Source organism: Schistocerca americana, chromosome 3 (assembly GCF_021461395.2).
Source record: "Schistocerca americana isolate TAMUIC-IGC-003095 chromosome 3, iqSchAmer2.1, whole genome shotgun sequence".
Classification (NCBI taxonomy): Eukaryota; Metazoa; Arthropoda; class Insecta; order Orthoptera; family Acrididae; genus Schistocerca; species Schistocerca americana.
Window position 1 is genome coordinate 231,212,338 of NC_060121.1, and position 23,446 is coordinate 231,235,783.

Here is a 23,446-nt window from a genome sequence, read left to right on the forward strand (position 1 = left end):
GTTTCCCAGTACAAACAAAATTATTTTTAAAGCAGAATTTTACATGCCTATTGGATAGAGAGGTCCCAAATTAAGCTAGTGTGATATTCATTTTGTTGATATGTATTAATAGGGATAGTAAAACTTAGCAGAATAATCAGCATTCCAGCAGCTACGTTACTGCCCTGAACCACGCTGACTGGTACCGTCAGACAGCAGTATTGCTCAGTTGCCATTGGATATTCTTCTTGTTGTACTGTCCCTTCAATACGTATAGATAAAACTTGACTAATTTGGGACCTCTCAATGAAATGGGCACATAAAATTCTGCTTTAAAAATCATTTTGTTTGTGACAGGAAATAACTGATGCATTCCATCGGCTCTGGGCATAACATGAAAGACGATGTGCAGTGGGCTGACTCCCCCTCGATACACATTGCAAAATTGAAATTGCAGCTACAGAGGAAATACATGTTGCAGCTCGGAGGAGGAACACTCAGTATATAGAATAAAGGAAAGGGAATGGAAGCACAAGACAGTTAGCTGAATGTCAAGTAATTTCAGTTCTAAAGACAAACGGGAAATAAAATACATTCTAATGGTTGTCAGTTGAGTTTGGTTGTTTCCTTCCTAGTCCAGATTAAAAGACTGAGAAGGTTCATTTAATCCTAAAAAAATTGCCCAGGTGCGGGGACTGAACGTTCCATACAAACTTAATTATGTATATGGACCGTTCATCCATCCTGGGAATTTGAGAACCTTGGCAACTTTGCCTGTTGTTAACATTGATATTGGCAAGATATTGGTCCTGGGAATTCCAAGACTTTCAAGAATGTTTTAATTTTGAAGTCTGATAACAAATGACAAAAGAAATATGTTTTGTGTGATATAATTACAAATAAACAATTTTTTGAATTTTTTCCTTTACTTTAAACATTCTTGCCAAATTTCAGTATTCTAGGTCAGTGCAAAGTACCCTATAGGTTTGGTGAGTGAGTTAGCAAGTATCAAGATATTTGACATTAGTGGCCATTATCTTTTGATTGCATTGACTTAGAATCTTAAAGTTTTTACACTGCTGAAGGACTATAGATCATAGTATGTGACACAAATTTCAGCTTGATATATCTGCTCCATCCTGTGAAAATGGGTTTTTGGCAGAAAGACAGTTTTGTGCTATTAAAACATATTAAAATTGTTGTACCAAACCGTTAACACACACCACCTTATAATATGAAGACATAATGTGCTCTTCAGAGAAAATGTACAGATGATAATTAACACACCGCACTACATAATTAAGAACTGTTGATATGAATGCATCTTCAGGTCTCTTGTGGTTTGTATTAAGTGCATGAAACTCCACTTCCTTTGTAAATAATTTATTATTATTATTATTATTATTATTATTATTATTATTATTGCATGACAAGTTTCAGAAGCTTAAAGCTCCACCATCATGTGCCACCAAGTGCTGGTACGGCAATTGGGGTGTCCGCCTCAACAGCTGTCATACATATTACTGTACTTACAACTGAATGGTTCAAATGGCTCTGAGCACTATGGGACTTAACATCTGAGGTTATCAGTCCCCTAGAACTTAGAACTACTTAAACCTAACTAACCTAAGGACATCACACACACCCATGCCCGAGGACTTACAACTGAAGCAGATTTTTGTTCTATTAATACAATCCTCAGTTGCGGATGTTCACCTGATCAAATATTTTGCCTTCTGGTTTGTTTCGTTTGTAGGCATCATTAAGTAGATGAGACGCACACAGTGCCAAAATGTTATCAACAACAAACCAATAGTAAAATATTGCCAATGTAACTATTACCAGTCAAACTTTTGTGGCAGCACGTGTTTGATACAGATTTTGCATCCGTGGCATCTACTAGTCCATTAAAATGCTCCTCCACTGCAGATTGATACTACACTACAGACTGATTTTCTCAATGTAGATTGCTCCAGGAATTGAAATGTGTATGTAACAGTAAGTGATAGATCAATCTAGTGTTGACTTGCAAATATAACAGACAACTAACAGCTTCATGATATGAATGTTTGTATAACCAAGGGTCTCGAACTTCCTGGACTATAGTAAACTTCGTGGGGTGCTAACAACATTTGCATTTCCTACCTTGAACTTCCTCACTTTGTCTTTTCCTTGCAGTTGCTGGTTTATGGAGAGCGATCTAATATATCTTTGCATAGTTAGTTATTAGCGAAAGTGCACCGATTGTTTCTCTCATAGTTTGTAAACCACTGTGAACGGCAACACATTGTGTTGCTCTCTGCCTTTTCCATGTTGATGGTATGTTGCTCTAAGTGGACACTCTGATAGCTACAAAAGCTGAAACTAATTGTCTTACTAAGAAAATCTTGATGAACATAACAGCCTATGTGGGAACTTGTCACCTTCATTCCTAAGGTGTTTTAACATATTAAAAATTCTGTCTGTGGTAATTAAATTTGTGTACAAGAAATACACAAGTCTAAACCTCAAAATATAGCTATGTAAAGCACACAAAATACTTTGTTACACATAGTGGAAGATGTTCTGTGTGCATACGTGCATCCATTTGCATAATGACACCCTTATGTAGTTGGCTTTGTGAAGTAAAACTTCCTTGTTGCTTCCTCTCAGCATGAGTTCAAAAGATTTCATTGTAAAGGGCACAAGCATTTTTTTTTGTAAAACTTGCCTGTGTCCCAAATTTTTGTATCAAAACTAGGAACTGGGTGTTGTGTGATGTCCTTAGGTTTAAGTAGTTCTAAGTTCTAGGGGACTGATGACCATAGATGTGAAGTCCCATAGTGCTCAGAGCCATTTGAACCAAAACTAGGAATTTGATTCTGAAGCTAAATTTACCTCAAGCTCAGGCATCTTAATTTTAATTAGCACCCTAAAGAACAGTCCATGCTATATCCATTGATCACAATACTTTTCAGAAATTTACAGGTAGAACCTGAGGACCTGACCTGCATTTTTGTAATTAAAAGCACATGTGACGGAAAAAGAAATTCTCACATCACATGTTTAAATAACATTTTCATTACAAACAGTCCATATAATTTATTATGTTTGTATTGACAATAAGAGTTTTGAATGGCAAAGAAAATTATTTAATTGGAACCACTGATTGTGATAAATCAGATGACCTATTGCTGCAGTGTACAGAGATTAGAGTCACTATATGTCTTTAACATTACCATAATAATTACAGTATGAGAAATGTTGTAGCTTTTGCTTACTTCATTTAGTTTCTGGCGAAGCATAGTAGTTGTGTTTAATATGTCCCAAGTGACCACATTTAAAGCATTTACCATTGCTAAAATTTTTTGAATTATTTTCTAGAAACTACTATGTACTGTTTCTTAATGTGGTCTGAGCATTGTCTCACTATTTCCTTAAACATTTGACTTCTCTGTCCCAAATACTGATATTTGTTCTTTCTTCAAAAGTAGTTGCTTTTGATGACACCTTTCATCATATGACAACAAGACTTAAAAAGGATTGTAAGTTATATTGTATTCCGTCCTTCCTCACATGCCTGTTCCAAATTTTTGTTTGCTTCCAACAACATATCTACAATCTTTATCATGAAAATCAGTTGTCTGATTTCACAGTTAGACTTTGCATAAACAAACTAACCCCCTCAGATTTTTATTTACATATTATTGTACTTTTATCAGGTTCCACAAAAAACCACAAATTAAATTTTTGTGTACTGTGTGTGCAACTTTTTTCATCTGTTGTTCAAAACCAACATGAGGTTCGACCCACATATCAGTTGTAGATCACGCACAACCAATGATGTTTTCACAGTGTGTTCCAGATATTGACCAGTAATTTTTGTTGTCCTGTAACTTCCTCTGCAAGTACGTTCACTTATTCTGTCATACAGAAGTTGTATGCTATTCTGTATCTTGTAACACATTCCTTATGACAAATTTCGAAAACAGTTCTCAGTTCTGTACAGATCAATTTTCTTGTAAGATGAGAATGACTTTTCACAATATCCCACATGAATTCATTTCCCAGATACATTGTCAGGCGTCCTCAGTTTTTACAAAATGTATCATTCACTGTGTACATCTTTGTTCAAGATACAGTTCAAAATACACTGCGACTGCTGTGTAAAACAACAAATGATGGTTTTGACTGCACAGTTGCTAATATTACAGTTGAACAAACTAATCATGAATTGCCACCATGTTTATTTTAATGCCTATTTAGATTTTGTTGTATTGCAATATACGTTGTATTCTTTAAACACATGCACAGATTTACATATACCAAAAGCCAAGAAATTGGGTTATTGGTTTTTTAGCGTCTTTAGCTTCCATATTGTGGATGTAGCTATTACTTTAATAAGGCTGTCTGCATGTGCAGACTCAGTACAAATAATCTCCTTTATAATAGTGTCTTCAGTTACTGAATGAGTGTTGCTGGTGTCACTTTATATATAGAATTTTTTCACGTTTCCTTATTTTCTGAAGCAGAAGTTTATAATGCTCTTCCTTTCTGAACAGGTGGTGCTTGTCAACCAAGAGCTTGTTTTAAGGGGCCTTGCTGAGTGGTGGAAACCTGAGGACGTTAATGATGTGTCATGTGTGTAAGAAGAGTACCAGTTTTGGAAAGTTCCTGTGGCATTTTAACAAGTCTTCCTGTCTGCAAAGACAAGAGTATGGAGGGAGAGTTTAATTCGTTAATATCAGAAGGTGCTTTGCACGTACTGCAAACAATTGAACCATGATTGCTTTTGTAATTGCATGCAGTAGGAATTCTTGTTTTATTTTGTACTTCTGATTGAGAGTGTAAATTATTATTTTCAATTTGAATGTTAATGTTTCTATCTATAAGTTAATTTCATGAAGCTATACCTTAATGTTTTGCTGTGAATAAAAATTAAATCTTTGAAAATAGTGTTTGAGGTGGATGTAATTTTAGATATCATTGGATTAGAAATAAACTGTAATCTGTTAAAAGCCATTATTAATGTATAAAGAATCATGTGATATTCATTTCCTGTTACGTATATACAATTTGCTTTAATATTTGTAGATATTGTTGTATATGTTGTTTGGCGTAAGTAGCAATCACATTTAAACAGAGAAGTGAGTCGAAGGATAAAAGTTATGTTCCAACAAATAAAAATAATCCAATATTCATTTTGAATGGTGGGAACGTCTCCCAAATGACTGTAATCGTCGTTTGTATACATTTCTGATGTGTGGTGTGTTATTTTTAATCTGATAAACTTGCCTGATTGCTTTGTAATACAGAAGCTTCTTGTAAAGAAAATTGTAAATAATAAGGGAAGAAATTTACTGTGTTGTGGTAACTTTACAACAGACTGAATTTTATGTAGGAGTGATCAGATTCCATTGAAAAATGTAATCAGATATTTTATTGCTTTGAATGTTTTTAATGGATTACTATTACTGGGATTGCATATTTCTGTACAGAGAGCAGCTCTAATGAAGTTGTTAAAGCGATCATAAATATTATTTTTGGTAAAAAACAAAAGAAAAATCTTGAGTGAGATGTAGTTCTGTAAACTTGGAGTTTCCTACAGTTGAATTAGTGTCATTTTGTTAGTGTTTGTAAATTTGTGAAATCTGTTGCCAGTGTGGAGTTTTTGTTTTGTGCTATGAATTGCAATATATGTTAAAGAAGTTGGTACATGTTACTTATTCAGGTACCTGGATATGCAGCCACATAATTATTATCAAAATACAGTTAAAGATTTATTCAGAACCATAATGAGAATGTAGGGAGAGTGACTTCATGTGGATGTCAGCATTTAAAATATGAACATGTTAAATATTTCCAGTTACTTGCTCAATGTATCACACTTCCTGATAACTGTCCAAAGTTGCCTTGCATTAATTAGCAGCCATGTAATGAGTTTGCACAATAGAAATGATTGTACGTCAAATCTAATCTGACTCATGAAAGAGCATCCATTTATCATTAACAAAATGGAAAGAGATTAATCATCATTTCAAATCAAGCAGAGTTCCAGTTTTTATGTTTACATGCTTTGGCTTCCCACCTTTCTGGGTAAATCCCCACAGAAATAAAAAAAGGAGTCTCACATTTGGTCCATGTGTTTTTCGCTCTTTCATATTTTAAATACTGTTAGTAGCTCATCATGCCAAAATTTAATTTTTCAGTCTTCTCATTATTTCAAACTCTTACAAACTGTAGAAATTATGATGGCGATAATTTTCTTTCGATTTATCCTTATTTTAGGTCTATTATAAACCAGTGAATATTGACATAGAATGAACAAGGGAGAAAATAACACTTGTCTGCTTGCATAGTTTAAATTCCGCAGAATTATTTTTAACGGTCAGCATTCATTAATGTCCTCAATAAATTCTCATGCGTCCATATGAAGGAAGGTTGTGAAACAGATCCATTGGTTTAATGCTGAGTCAGTTTCCCTACATTTTCTTGAAATTTGCTTTGTAAGCAAAAGCAGGTGCAAGAATTGTTCCTATATAGTAGACATGTGTGATTTATTGTGATGGAACATTTATGTATATTTCTACATTGACCTCAGTATTGGCTGTATCTGTGGGTTATTTCAAAAAGTATGGAGTCCTTTAATTTTCTACACTATTATTGTTTACCACTCCTGTTACATTACTGAAATGTAATAGCATAAATTGTTTATTTTTTAGGACAGTGAATTCTCTCTCTCTCTCTCTCTCTCTCTCTCTCTCTCTCTCTCTCTCTCTCTCCTCCCCCCCCCCCCCCCCCCTCTCTCTCTAAGTTGTTTTGTAAAAATAATTTCTAAAATTTAAAGTCCGTTATATCATCATGTAACTTCATATTTGTGGTACTGTATTTATCACTGAAGTTCTGAATAACAAATTGTTTGTTCATTGCTTCCTGTGTTGTGATTGCAAGTGCAGGTTTTCTTCTTTATTTCTTTTTCCTATTTTATATAGTAATTAAATTAATTTCAGTATTAGTCTACAAATTTCCATGATTTTTCAGTGTTCTTCTTCCTGTGTTCAATTTGGTCATTTCTGAATGACTAAGAAAATGGAAAAATTTGCTTTTATTAATACAGTGTACTGCAGGAATGCAAGTAAAGAGAAAAGTTTTGATTTTCCTTTAATCATGAATCATTTAGTTGAAGACCAGTGTTCCATGTTATAAAATTATGTTACTCTCATTTTTATGTTAAGTTCTCAATATTGTAGCAAGGCAACAGACATGAGTGCACAGAAAAACATTTCCATTTACAAATAAAATATAATTTATTGTTTTAACTAACCGGTGAGTGATTTATTAATACATTCCCCATTGCCACTGCTCTCTCCCTCCCTCCCTCCCTACCTGCCCTCCCCCCTCTCCCCCCCCCCCCCCCCTCCCTCTCAACTCAACTCAACTCATCTCATCACTGCTGCCTTACATTTTGTTTTCATCTACCTTTGAAAAAAATACTACAAGTGTAGTAGTTTTACTTTACTTTCTCCAGGTCATTTGCGTGTCATACACCATTTACATTTTACTTCAGATTATTACAGATATGGACTGAATGGTATGTGCAGTGGGACTGGAAGTTAAGTTCATGTAATCATTATTTGAATCACAACTCAGTTATACAATTGTGTATGATATCGAGAATATTGCACAAGATGTTTATCACAGTAATGTGAAAATCACATTTACCTTTCAGTGGTGTAGCAAGCCTTGGATGAAGTGTTCTGTAGAATGTATTAGTACAAGGATTGGAGAGTTGCTAAGTGGAGAACCGCACTCTCATGTAGGTGTGATTAATACATTCCTCACTCTCTCTCTATGGCATGACCTGTATCTGAATTCTTCTGGTATAAGCCTACTTGCAAGGCTAGTTGCTGACAACACCCTACTTGACCATAGCAGTTTACATTATATCCCAATGATTTACAGTGTTCTCATTATTTTTTAAGAGTAATTTGTCCTGAGTGACAGCTGTAAAATATTATCAGACCTGAAAAAGCTACTTGTAGAGCAAAATAATCCAACCTGGACAATACTGTAGATTTAAAAGAACATTAATGTAGTATCTTGCATCTAAATGCAGAAAGCCCTACAAATTAAAGGAACTTATCACTTCTCATACTGATTGAGGAAAATGAAGGGACTAGTAGTATTTAAGAGATGTGTTCTGCTTATTAGAACATTAAGGAAATGGAGCAGATGAAAGTTGCTGGGTACAAGGTACATCATACTACTGTAGAACTAGTAAAATGAAAGGGTGAGCTCTGTATACAAAAATTGATGTTCATTCTAGATTCGACAATCTGATAATGTAATAATAGTAGTGAATCAGAATGCTGCTATATGGCCGTGCTGTCTGAGCTGTCATGTCACGGTCCGTGTGGCTCCCTCCATTGGAAGTTCGAATCCTCCCTCAGGCATGGGTGTGTGTGTTGTCCTTAGCGTAAGTTAGTTTAAGTTAGATTAAGTAGTGTGTAAGCTAAGGGGCTGATGACCTCAGCGGTTTGGACTCATAAGACCTTACCACAAATTTCCAAAAAATTGCTGCTATATACTTTTTTAAATAACAGCATTTTGGTTCAATACTCCTATTACAATGTCACTAAAAGACATCAACCATACTGCAGGCCTGAGAGAAAATAAATCTTTTGATGATGTGGATTCTCATTCTTGTCAAATTATGTAGCAATTGTTTGCAGTATTATTTGAATATCTTAGAAAAACTTATTGCCAGTCACAATGTGTATATTAGTATCGTATGTTTTTTTTTCCTCTCGAAAGCAGGTTTCAAGACTATGTTTATGAAAATAGTGTGTATTGCTCAAAGAAAATGACTTAACTCTTTATAATCTTTATTCATCACCTCACATCACAATTCTGCATGGATTTAAGTCTATAAATATGTCATTACAACTAAATCTCATGCTTGATAACAGAATTGAAGACTTTAAAAAAAAAAGACTGCAAAAACCATAATCATGAATTTTAGGAAAATGAGTTTTAACCACACCAGGTAATTAATGGTCACAATTGCTATATTAATGTGTTTTATTTGAAATTTAAGTATAATGTGGATCTAATTTCCAAAGGAAATTACAAACATTGTACCGTAATAGTGTGAAAAACTTATTGAAAGTGGAAATGAAATGAAAAGTTCTTAAGTGCCATAGCTTAATACTCAGCAAAAAGGTAGGAAAAGTTCATTATACTTTTGTAAAAGTGAATGTGGTCATTATTTGTTAGCTACTGCATGGCTTCAATAAAGTAATCTTCCCTTCGTTCACAGATGTTGCTTGTAGCCTCCAAGACAGGTAGTTAATTTTCTTTGTGTCCTGTAAATTTACATCTTGTCTCAAAATAAGCCTAAATTTCATTTAAGCTTCACCTGGTCTTAATTACATGATGCTTATGTTTGTCCGGCCGTAGCCACTGTACTTTGGTTCAAATGGCTCTGAGCACTATGGGACTTAACATCTGAGGTCATCAGTCCCCTAGAACTTAGAACTACTTAAACCTAACTACGACCGTAGCGGTCGCATGGTTCCAGACTGAAGCACCTAGAACCACTCGGCCACACCGGCCAGCCACTGTACTTTGGACATGTTTAGATTTGCTGTGTTTGTATTATAACCAGAAGTGAGTCATTCATGTTACTGACAATGCATGGATTTATTTGTCTTGGTTGCTGTATCATGTCCTTTATACCTTCTGAAACAATATATTCGGTAACTCAAAAATAAACATTGTCCAGTTATGGTATAGGTTGGTGATCATTAATGAGGCTTACCTCCTGTGTTGGACAAGCTTTCATAGGGATACATTTATTACTTGAACTTATGTATTCATTCCCTCCATTTTTCAGCTTTTTCCTCATTGCTGCCACATTACGTTGTCATTTCTTTCCACTCACTCTGTTACAAACATCTGCTGCTTCCTCCATTTTATCTAACTCTAAGGGGTAAGCGTGTGGAACATAGAGCCTGTCATATGTTAACAGCAGTGATTGTTAAATTACATGCCATCTGTTGATTGGTTTTGGCACTACATACTTATTCATGGCTTTGAGGTCTTTTAAACATTATTGGGCTTGTAGATTACATTTCGCACAAAACCTCAAAATTCCTTATCATAGCACTTGGAGACATTTTATTCCAACCCTTCAATTAATACAATAAATGAGAACATTTTTGCAATAACACAATTACGATATACAGCATGGAAAGCTCTCTCTCCATTTTTGTGCAACCCCTCACTCTGCTTCAGTCTTTTTGCTTAGGATCAAGTTGAGATGTGACACTACATGGGTGCATTTGGAATATCATGAAAAGATGTAGAAATGTGGCTTTTTCATGATAAATCATAATGATGTGGAATGAGTAATTTTACATTCCATTGGAAATTAATTTGCAAATATGATTACATGCTGAAAATTTTTGTTGGTATGTTTTTTATTTTATTATATTTTTTAATGGACTGATGTGAGTTAGCAATTCTTACTCACCACCTTTTACATATCACAGTAATACAAATTCTTCTACAGAACAGGAGTTGTCAAAGATAAGCTTTTTCAGGTTGTTTTCAAATTTTATAGCGAAGCAATAGTCAGTATGCCCAACTTCTTGAACAGATGTTAACAAGATAATTGTGGGTGGCACTACGTATTATTCTTACAACACATTTTTGAGGAATGAAGACTTTTTTCTTAAAGATGACTTACAGTAGAACATTATTCCGTATGAAATTATTGAATCAAAATATGCAAAGTATGTCAATCTATTGATTTATCTTTCCCCAAAATTTGCAATGGTTCTAAGTGCAAATATGGCTGAACTAAGTTGTTTAGCAGTTCCAAAATGTGCTTTTTCCATTTTGGATTCTCATCAGTATAGACACTTCAGAATTTTGAAGTTTCCACCACACTATTTATTACTTCATTGTAACGTGTAACACTTTCTATAAGATCTCTCTCACACACGCGCGCGCGCGCGTGCGCACACACACACACACACACACGCGCGCGCGTATCTCACACACACGTAACCACTGTCTCTGGCTGCCGAACTGCCGGCAACAGCGCATGATGGAAGAAGCAATCTGGATAGTAGGGTTAAGAAGAAGTCCATGGCCAGGAGGGAGCGATAGCATAATAGGAGAGGGGGACGATAAGGTGCTGCTTGTGGGAGCATACAGGGACGAGGTGGGGAGAGGGTATGGCTGTTAGGGGCAGTCAGGAGGTTAGAGGGAGTGCAGGATGGAGAGTGGAAAAGAAGTAAAAAGACTGTGGATGTGTTGTTGGAATAGAAGGCTGTGTAGTACTGGAGTGGGAACAGGGAAGAGGATATAGGTAAAGAACAGTGACTAACAAAGGCTGAGGCTATGAGAGACACAGGAACATAGGATATACAGTAAAACCCCCCTTTTACACTTCTCAAGGTACTTCCAAAAAAAGGTGTAAAATGCGGAAAAATGTGAAATGTGGAAAATAACTTTTAAGCTGTAAAAGTTGTATATAGGATACCCACTTGCAATTTATGTCTGATATATGTACATAACAGGCATCAGAAGACTTGTCAGGGACTTATTATCTAATGAAGGTTTATTATCTAATAAAAACCACAGATGTAACTCGAACTGACAACTGTCTGGGAAGTAGGAACGTTATTTAAATAATGAAATACTGCACTAGTTACATATTTTTTCATGCTTAGCACAATGCGTTTCGAGAATTTTTTGTCATTGTCTAGTGCAAATATGTAAATAAGTACTTTGTATGGTGTTTGAATATGTGTTATTCTGCACCTCTTGCACTGTAGTCGCCTTTTTGAGGTTAACAGTACTGTGCCTCATCAGTAATGTAGAAAACCACACACACACACGTGCACACACACGTGTGTGCGCGTGCGTGCCACTCACATTGTTTGTGTAACATCACAAAAAAATACGTACACAAATACTGCACTTGACAACGAGAACAAATTCTCGAAACGCGTTTTGCTCAGCATGAATATAGTACATAACTAGCACTGTGCTTAAACTAAAAACATTTGAGCAACAAAAGTGAATGACAGTGTCAACTAGAGCTCCAAGTGGCCATACGCCGACACACGCTAAATAGGGTTCGACAAAGGTGTCACAATGATAACAACAATCACGAAACTGTGTCTGCGCAGTGGAGACAGTTTGGAAGTGGTTGTGATTGGTCATGAAATCTTCATTCGAACGAACCTAGTTACTCACATCAGCCACCACGCCAAGTAGAGCTCGACAGCGGCAGGAAATTCGGCACGAATTGTCCCAACTTTTAGATGTTTACTGGTTCAAATCCGCTGAGTAGAATGCCCTAGTGTCAAGAAACTTAACCACGTAATATTTGTAAATACTTCCGGACAACCAACTTATTTTTTCTCCACAAAAATTTTTTCATAATGCGTAAATCGCGGAAAAGTTATAAATATGTTGACGCAAAAATCAGGTGCAAATTAACATTTTGGGCATAGGAAATTTGACAGGAGCGATAAAAAATGCTGTAAATGGCAGGAAAATGTTAATTCCAGGAACGTAAAAGCCGGGTTATACCGTATTGCAGAGAGAGTTCACAACTGCACAGTTCAGAAAAGCTGGTGTTGATAGGAAGGATCCAGATGGCACAGGCTATGAAGCACTCATTGAAATGAAGAATAACTGTTAGCGGCCACTCTTGCGGACAGACAACTTGTTTGTCATGCCCATATAGAGTGCAGCAGAGTGGTGGCAACTTAACTTGTAGATCACATGACTGGTTTCAAGGTAGTCATGCTGTTGATGGAATATTTGATGCTTCTGACTGGACAGGAGTAGGTGGTGGTGGTGGTGGTGGTGGTGGTGGTGGTGGTAGGATGAATGGGACATGTTGTGCACCTACGTCTATTATAGGGATATGAGTCACGAGTGTAGGACTTGGGAGCAGGGGTTTTGTATGAATGGACAAGGATACTGCGTACATTCAGTGGGTGTCGGATTACAACTTTGTGAAGGGTGGGAAGAATATTTAGGTCATGGTGAGAGGTAGTTGAAACTCTGGCAGAGAATGTGATTCAGTTGCTCCAGTCCTGGGGGCTACTGAGTCATTAGGGGAAAGCTCTTCTGTAGCTGCGTGATGTGTTTTTGGAAGGTGGTGGGTGACTGGAGAGGTAAGGCATGGGAGATCTGTTTCTGTACAAGATTGGGAGGGCAATTACAGTCTGTGCCAGGACCCTTGATAATTTTCTAAGGTGGCTGCTTGTCACTACAAATGCAATGGCCAGGGAGGACGGGCTGTCTTAAAGGGACGTCTTGGTACTTCCATGGCAGCTGTCGAAGTGGAGATACTGATGCAGCCATCTTTGAGGTGGAGGTCAATGCTGAGGAAGGTTGCTTGTTGGATTGATGAGGATCTGGTGAAGTGAATGGGAGATATGTTGAGGCTCTGAAGGAATGTGAATGGGGCGTCCTTTTCCTCTATCACGAAGGTGTCATCAGTGAATCTGAACCAGGCGAGGAGTTTGGGGTCGTGGGTGGTTAGGAGGGATTCAGATCCTATGATAGCCCATAAGTAGGATGGTGTCATGCGGGTGCCTATTGCCATACACAAGATTTGTTCGTAGATGACAATTTCAAAGGAGAAGTAATTGTGAGTGAGGATGTAGTTGGCCATGGTGACCAGGAAGAAGGTTGTAGGTTTGGAATCCATCGGGCATTGGGAAAGGTAGTGTTCAATAGCAGTGAGACCATAGGCATTAGAGATGTTAGTCTAAAGGGAGGTGGCATCAATAGTAAAAAGCAGGACACTGCACGGTAAACCAGTCAAATAAGTTAATGATACTTTTAAGAATACTTTTCAGAACAATGTTTACAATTTCTTCTGTTCCTGTATGTATGCTTGGAATGACTACAATACTAATGTCATCTGCAAAAAGAACTAATTCTGCTTGTATATTAGATGGAAGATCTCTTATGTATATGAGGAACAATAGTGGAACTAAGACAGCCTTGGGGAATTCCATATGTGATTTCTCCACAGCCAGAATTATATCACCAGATTAAATTGCTTGAATTACTACATATGCCTATCTACATTCTTTCATTAGATATGACATTATCTATAGGTTGGCTGTGCCACCAATCCTATAAAACGTCAGTTTATCTAGACGAATACTGTGATTCACACAGTCAAATACCTAAGATAAGTCGCAGAAGAACCAACGGGCACTAATTTTATTATTTAATTCTTGTAAAATTTGGTGAGAGAACATGTAAATGGCCATGACTTCCTAAAATTGTGTACTGATATGAGATCCATTCTGTCTGAAATTTTGCCCACCACACCTAGAACAGCTTTCCGCCGCCCTCACAATCTACTCAATATTTTTGTCAGACCCTATGCTCCTTCTGCACTCATCTCCCTATGCTATGGTTCCCACCCCTGTGACCATCCCTGCTGCAAGACTTGCCCTATGCACCCTACTACCACCATCTATAACAGCCCTGTAACTGGCATAGCATATACTATCAAAGGGAGAGCCATCAGTGAAACGACACGCTATGTACCAGCTATTATGTAAACACTGTTCAGCCTTCTAAATCAGCATTACCACCACCAAATTATCAATTAGAATGAATGGTCATAGGCAGGGGGTATATACTGGCTACTTGCAATATCCTGTTGTAGAGCATGCTCTACAACATGACATTCTTGGCGTAGGCACTTATTTCACCACATGCACCATCTGGATTCTTCTCCCAGACACCAGTTTCTCAGAACTCCGCAGGTGGGAACTAGCACTACAACATGTCCTCCATTCTCACCACCCAACTGGCCTTATTTTACATTAATTTGTTCCATTTCAGCTTTTCTTCACTGTAACTACTCTTGCTTCACTCTGTTTTAGTTTCCTACGTCTTTCCTGTCTATTTTGCAACGCCCACTCCCACCTGTGTTACATACAATGCACTTAACTTCTCACTCTTATTAACTCATGCACGATGTTTTAGTAGTGATCTCTGTCTTGAATATTACCTTGTCTTCCACCTTTAAGCTTTCAGCTATTCAAATCTCATCCAATGCAGTTCCCAACAATCAGTCTTTCCTCCTCATCCCGTACGGTAAGTCTCCCCTGACCCACGGTTCTGAGTGACTTTCCCAAAATCTACCTCTTTTCCTAGACCTCTCCAGTTCTTTTCCTCCCCCCTTCTTCCTTCCCCTTCTACCCTTCTGCCTGAAGAAGGAGTCACTGGCTCCGAAAGCTTGCCAATCACAGCAGTCTTTTATGTGGGTGTTCTGCTGCTGCTGCTTGGTGAGTAGATTTTTTTTATCTATCCAATCAATTAATTTTATCAATAATTTTTTCGTTGTTATATTAGCCCATGTGGCCATTATTTCTTTTTATTTAACCCTCTTGTTAGTCTTTGTTGTCATCTGTCTTGTTCAAATTGTCATCTGTTTTCTACCTTAGGTGCTAATACATTCCTTTATTTATCTGTACCACCAAGATTAATCATCACTTTGCCCCTACATCTTTTCTCAAACCGCTTTCCGTGCTTTTAGATGGGTTCATTTTCATTTTTATTTGCATATAACAATTCCATTGTTATTTACAAATTTGCAGACAACAATTTATGGTTCATTACACTGCGTGGCCTTTTCCCGATCGTCTTTCACCATTTTATTCACAAATTTGACAGCTATTTTCTGTTCCACCAACCACTTATCATGTTTATATGCAGTTCTTTCATGTTTTTGTGCATTTGTTTTTTGGCAAACCGCTCCAATCGGTTTGTATTGCCATCTCTTGAGTCACTTTAATTGCCAAGCTAAGCAGTTTACATTTTCTCCAATGACCTTTGCTTTCTGTTTACCCAGTTTCTAAAATTTTCTCTGTTTTCACAACTTTCCTGAGAGATTTTTTCCTTTTTTTTTTTTTTTTTTTTTGCTGTTTTAATGTTTCATGTCAATATACTCATTACCTCTTATTAATGATTTCCGCACAAATTTTTCCGGCTTTTTTCGTTGCTTTTCTACGGTTTTTCTAACTTTTCCACCCTCTGCTTACTTATACTTTTTTTCCACTCTCACAATTTTTAACTCTCCAAATTGTCCTGTCTTGCCATGATGAATCCCATCTCATATTACATCCATTCCTTTCGAAAACATGGCTCTACACTATCAAAACTGAGGTCCCACATTCTGTTTCTTGAAACTTGCTTGTCCCTTGGAGCTAATCCAAAAGGCCCAACGTTGAAAGTCGCTGTTTCTGCATGCAATCCCACCCTACACCAGGCTCTTCTACAGTTTCAAATACAGCAATCTCTTGCTCATACCAGGCTAATCTATGACTTATATGCTGCATCAGCAAATTTCCACTCTACCAGATTTCTCACCTTCTACAAAATCCTACAGTTATCTGTCCCTCATGTTTCCTTGAATGGTATCCCCGAAGCCAACTTCAAACTGCAACATGCTAGACTTCACCTCAAAAAGCTATCCCACCTTCTCCTAAACTATGTGAACAATGGTACTTCCCTTCCTGTCCCTAAACAGCCACATCTTCAACCACCACTCCTCTCCTACAAACCGAGCTTGGCCAACCTCCTTAACAGCTCACAGCCTCACCTCTGCCTCACAGACCAAGAATAACCCATAATCTCGAGAACCAGTCACAACAGTACAGTGTTCTTAACCTCCCATCTAAAGCACTCTCCCCTCCTGAATCATCTGCATTATATAAGGGCCTTACTTTCAGCCCTAAACCTGCATTTTATCATGCTACTTTGGTGAAGTACCTCCTGTCCTTCACATGTAATATCCATTGGTAATATCACTTTGCAACACAACCCCCAACAGCGAACCTGACATTGAAACCTGCCTTGAACAGTTCTGACCACGATCCCAAATTGATCCACTACCACTACCTCAAAATCATCCCTTACAAGCCTTCCAAAAATTCCTCACTTCCAGCAATGCCTCACAACCCTTCCTCATGTCCCTACAACATGACCTCTGCAGAACTCCAGGCTCTACATCCCCTAAAAGCTGATTACTCCATCCTCCCAGCAGACAAAGGATCTACCTCTGTAGTATTTGACCGAAAGGAGTATGTTAGTGAAAGTCTACGCCAGCTGTCTGACACCTCTACATACAGGGCCTGCCATGAAGACCCCATCCCCGTGATTCAAACTGACATGCAGTCACTCCTTAAAACCTCAGGCTCCTCACATGGATTAACACCTCAATCCATAGAACTACTCATGCCACCCAAACCACACTCCCCCACCTTTTATCTTTTTCCTAAAATTGACAAACCCCATCATCTTGGCCATCCTATAGTTGCTGGCTTCAAAGCAGCCAATGAACGTATACCTGCCTTAGTTGATCAACACCTGAAACCCATAGCACAAAAACTCCCCTCCTATACCAAAGATACCAACCATTTCCTAGATGGTCTGAAATCCATGCCCATCCCACTCCCACCACACACCTTGCTTGTCACCATTGATGCCACCTCCCTCTATACCAACATCCCCCACTTCATGGTCTGTCTGCTGCTGAACATTTCCTAAGTCAGCAGCCACCTGATTCCAAACCTATGACATCCTTCATACTTACCAACTACTACTACTACACCTTTGAGGGGCAGACATACAAACAGATGAGGAGTATGGAACCAGGATGGCTCCTTCCTATGCCAACCTTTTCATGGGTCGCTTGGAAGGGGCTTTCCTGGGATCCGTAAGTCTTCATCCCCTGGTTTGGTTTACATACATTGATGACATGTTTACCTTGTGGGCTCATGGTGAGGTGACCTGCTAAAATTCCTGGAATTGCTGAATACCTTCTCCTAATTACATTTCACGTGGTCCTATTCCGAATCCCATGCCACTTTCCTTGATGTTGATGTCGTCCTCATCGGAAGCCAGCTACACACTTCCGTCCACATTAAACCTACTAACACACAACAATACTTACATGTTGACAGTTGCCAGGTAAGAGTGTCTGTCATTTCATTCCTCCACCCATCAAATGGTCATCAGCATTTTGGAACAAAGCGACTGTAGGTGCAGTAGTGAACCAGTTCTTGCTATGCAGATATACAGGGCTGCAGGGCAGTAAATGTAAATTTGTAATGCACTCAGAAGTGTCGACGCACTTCACTATAACAATCTTTCTTTCTTTCTTTCCTTTTTTTTTTTTTGCGTACGCAGTTTGTCAGGCAATATACAAATATTCATACACAAGTAGTTGTGACGTAGAACAAATGTCCTTTGACAAGTCTTTACGCAAACAATTTGTAACACAACTTTACATGAACAGTTTGTAAACAAATTTCAAACACAAATAGTTCATTATGCCTGTACACACAGTAATATATCATTTTATTTATTTTTTATTTTATTTAAATGTCAAGTTCCATAGGACCAAATTGAGGAGCAAATCTCCAAGGTAATGGAACGTGTCAGTACATGAACTGACAACATAAAAAGTAATAACAGATAAAAATAAATGTTCATGAACCTGAAAGATAATCAGTCCATAAGTTTCAGCAAACGCCATCAGCAATACAATGAGAATCATCTTAATTTTTCAAGGAACTCCTCGACAGAATAGAAGGAGTGACCCATGAGGAAACTCTTCAGTTTCGATTTGAAAGCGCGTGGATTACTGCTAAGATTTTTGATTTCGAGTGGCAACTTATTGAAAATGGATTCAGCAGTATACTGCACACCTTTTGCACAAGAGTTAAGGAAGTCCGATCCAAATGGAGGTTTGATTTCTGCCGAGTATTAACCGAGTGAAAGCTGCTTATTTTTGGAAATAAACTAATATTGGTAACAAGAAACGACAATAAGGAATATACTTATTGAGAGGCCAATGTCAAAATACCCAGACTCGTGAAAAGAGGTCGACAAGAGGTTCGTGAACTCACACCACTTATTGCCCGAACCGCCCGTTTCTGAGCCAAAAATATCCTTCTAGAATGGGAAGAGTTACCCCAAAACATAATACCATACGACATAAGTGAATGAAAATAAGCAAAGTAGACTAATTTACGTGTCGAAATACCACTCACTTTCGATACCGTTCGAATAGTGAAAATGGCAGTATTAAGTCTTTGAATAGTCTTTCTCAATTACGCGGTTTTGCACACCAATTTCCTTGTGGTTACAAGTTCAGCAATATATAGTAAACATCCACAGATAGTTTCACATTATGCAAGTCTCATAACTTTTCATATATGGGCACATGTTACAAGTACAGATAACATACAGAAATGAGTGTATATCTCTTAGCTTTACCTAAATAAATACATAGAAACATGTTACATATAGGTTTTTACATAGGTACAAATACAAACAGACATATTACATATTGACTTTACATGAACATAGAAAAATGTTTCTCTTATCTTCACACAAGTATGACTGGTTACATAGAAATATTTTTCATATAGTTTTACATAAGTTTACAATAGTAACAGTATTTACAATCATTACAAGTTTAGATCCATGTTTTACCTTTGGAAGTGATGTCACCTGAAATAAAGGAGGATTAGACATGGCATCCCACATCAGCAATAAGACCAAGTGCACAATTACAAATGCGCAAATAACAAAAGCGATGAACTAACATCAAACATAAAAAATACTTGCGACACGAGTGTAAGTGTGCAGTGTAAGCAATGCCTTAGCTACTCATAGGTGTGTGTCTGTTCAATGGTGAGATGCGTATCCAATCAGTTTCAAGGTGAGTGTGTAAGGGTGTAGAATGATTAAGTATTCACGTCAATCAGTCATTAGTAGTTGAAGACTGATGGTTCAGATAGTCAACCCCATAGGCTGAAAATATATCTTCTTCACACTTGTATAAAAGTTAATATAAAATTTGCTTTAAAATTTTAAATGGCTGCTGCAAGTATTTGGTGAAGATGAATCTCTTCTTTCTCCTTCTGTTGCTGACAAGAACAGCTGAAATAAAATTCTTATACTTATATAGCTTCTCAGTGGAAATACTGTGAGGTATGTGTATGTAAGAGTTATGAATAACTTAAGCACGATTCATGGATTTGTTTACTGTTGAGCATGGTATACTCTAAGATCACGGTGAGCATATAGTCCAATAAGTCTGTTTGTTTTAGGATGCTGCAGCAGATATGCACCAGGATGCGGAATGCTGACAATGATATAAGGACCAACATACAGCAGATGCCACTTCGCATTGCGCCACTGAAGAGCAGACGCCTTATGGGGAGTATGCAGAAGCACTAACATACCAGCTTCCTGCTTCCTCTTGGCAGTGTGCACTTAAGTTTTGTTCCTAATTCTGGATTCCACAGTCAGCGTCGCACAGACTTCTCTTACCTTTTCGTCCTATGTTGTTTGCTGGAAAGAAAGTTTTGGTAATGGCATTGTCCAATTGTTGTCTTCTTTGCAATCGAATATGAGGTCATTAGGAGGGTACGGAGTTCCATAAACTTTGAGGTTGTTGTGTACCTCTTCAAATAAAGACAAATATGTTACCAAATTGGTATGCTTGGTAGAAATGTAGGTTCTCATAAATCTGTTAATCTCACGGAACACACATTCAGTGGGATTACACTGTGGACTATACCTTGAGATAAAAATACTCTTAATACTATTGTCTCTCAGAAATTTAAGCCACTTGTACCCAGTACAGTATGCAGCATTGTTGGATAAAATAGCTTTTGATTTTCCCACGTGAGGAATGTAGTCACATGATAAATGATGAATGATGGCAATGGCATTAGCAGATCTTATAGTATACAGTTTAACATGCTTGGAAAACAAATCGTAAAATGCTAGAATATATTTCACACCACCATTGCTTGTGGGATGTGGACCATTTATGTCAGACCTTACAATTTCTAGAGGTTTACTGGGTAGAATAGAATGCAAATCAGTCTTCGTAGACAAGTTCAGAAGTTTAGATTTTTGACAAATCGCACATGTTTGAGTACACAGTGTATCTTACGTCTCGTATTGCTAATGTAACAGTAGGTACTAAGGTTTGCTAGGCACTTCTTGGTACCATAATGAACCCAAACAAAATGTGTGTGCCAAATTAGGTTGCATTCAGAATCCTTAGGAATACAAACACACCAAGTAGTGGCTTCAAGATGACAGCGATAAAATGACAAATCATTAAAATCAAATATCGGTGAGACAGAGGATGGTCAGGTTGATTTGTGAGTAAAACTCGTACCTTATTCCAGTGAGGATCAATGATGATATATTTCTACATAAGTTGATATGATACTGGTGATATAGTTTATCGTGCATAAGAAGTATTCAGTAATCATTCGCATTCTCCAGGTCGGAGTTACACTCATTTAAGTCTTGAGGCACGCGAGACAAAGTATCGGCAATGATATTGTCTTTACCCTTAATATATACAATTTCAAAGGAATAGTTTTGCAAAGATAAAGCCCAGTATGATAATCTGGGATGTACAAGCTTACAAGTTAACAGAAATGTGAGAGCTTCGTGGTCAGTATAAATTTTAGTGTGCTTACCATACAAATAATAATTGAATTTCTTAAAGGCCCACACAAAAGAGAGTGTTTCAAGTTCTGTGGTAGAGTAAGTGCGTTCACGTTCACTAAGTGTGCGCTGGGCCGGTGCAAGGTACGTGCGAAATGTGTGGCCGCATGGGGCGGCACTTTCTGAGGGGTGGCAAATCTGCCACTACCTCTCCACCCTTTTTTTTTTAAGACAAGCTCAACATTCATGCCCAAGAGGGGATTTGAAACCAAACCTCCGAGGGAGCGGCTTCGGGAACTGTGGCATGGCGCCTTGGCTACCTGCCGGCCGCCCCTGTTGAACAAGGGGAGGGAGGAGGACTAATTTCTTCCTCACCACTGTGGCAGCACCGTCGTGTTTACACCGGAGGAACAGAGAGGGGGAAGCAGTCTGGCGTACACGCCAGTATTCTTATGAGTGGAGTGCTGCCAGCCTGTTACGCGCTGTGTGTTTACTCACAACTAATTTTGCAGAAGACGAAATCTAATTTGGAAATTCGAATGCAATGTTCGATACTGCAGTTACATGTTAAGCCTGAAGCAATTTTGCTAAGCCCTTCAATGGCAGTTTTCGAGTGTTTTATTCTTCCCGCATCATGGAAAAAAATGGTTGAACATTACTACAGTCAAACATGTCCAGCACCTACATGGCTACAAGTATTCCGAATGGGTAAATACGCTGCGAGTAATTACAAGGGATAAAGACATTGCTAATAAGCCTGGCATAAGTTGGGTTTTGATGTATTTTTGAAAATTTTTGCTATCCGTTTCTGAGTGATAGTCGGAAGTTTTGGTTTTTGAACCACGAAACACCTGTCTCTGCCTGGATGAACAACAATTAAACTCTGACCAGCACTTTTATTTGACAATACTACTCGCACACTATCACTTTGCCAACATTTATTTACTGCATAATGCGAAGTCTACCAAGCATTTGAATTCACATAAAAATTGGATCGTGTTTTCCGAGGGGCTGAAAAAGTCACAAACTGTTGACGCTCATCATCAAAGGCTTCTGAATACTGAAAGCGAACATTGGAAAAATGTTCTTGAGTGCTTAATAGCAATAATTCATTTCCTGGGTCAGCAATGTCTGCCTTTGAGAGGAAGTACAGACACACTCTTTCAGCCTGACAATGGAAACTTCTTGAAACTCGTTGAATTATTCTGAAAGTTCGACACTGTGATGATGGAGCACCTGCACAGAACAAAGCAAGGTGAGAACAAGGGTCATCATTATCTTGGAAAAGAATGAAATAATTCATCTTATTGGATCATCTATAACCAACAACGTTCTATTAATGATGAAAAATGCAAAGTATTACAGTACAATTCAGGACTGCACACCAGATATTTCGAAAGTTGAGCAGATGGCAGTTGTGGTATGTTTCGTCCAGGAGACAGGACTCGACGGGGTATACGATGTCCATATTCGGGAGCATTTCCTGGGATATCTTCCAGTGCCCGATTCTTCAAGCTCCACTTTGACTAAGGTCATACTCAAGTTCTTGGAAGATAAAAAAATACTATTGTGTAATATGAGAGGGCAAGGATATGACAATGGAGCAAACATGAAAGGAAAGAAGTCTGGTCTCCAGAAAAGAATTTCAGATACGAACAAGAGAGCATTTTATTTACCATGTAGCAGTCACTCATTGAATCTTGTTGTAAATGATGCCGCTGTGTTTTCTAAATATTCTGTTTCCATGTTTTCGACAATGAAAAGCTTGCATGACTTCTTCTTGTCCTCCATTCGACATTGGGATGTCTTGAAGAAGTATCTACCTAACCTGTCACTGAAGCCACTGAGTGATGCTAGGTGGGAAAGTCCCATCGATGCACTTACTCCCCTGAGGTTTCAAATTGAAGGCGTTTATGATGCACTGGTTCAGATGTCAGAAGAATTG

At 37.9% G+C, this 23,446-nt stretch overlaps 1 protein-coding gene across 3 annotated transcripts in view; it reads left to right on the plus strand.

The window, feature by feature from the left end:
- The window catches only part of LOC124607417 (A-kinase anchor protein 1, mitochondrial), a 273,098-nt gene extending 266,347 nt beyond the window's left edge, over positions 1-6,751 (plus strand). For all 3 annotated transcript variants that reach the window (XM_047139743.1, XM_047139744.1, XM_047139742.1), the window contains one exon: positions 4,521-6,751. In XM_047139743.1, the coding sequence (XP_046995699.1) occupies positions 4,521-4,607 (87 nt within the window). In that variant the 3' untranslated portion in view covers positions 4,608-6,751. The remainder of the gene's footprint in view (positions 1-4,520) is intronic.
- Positions 6,752-23,446: the final 16,695 nt, after the last annotated feature.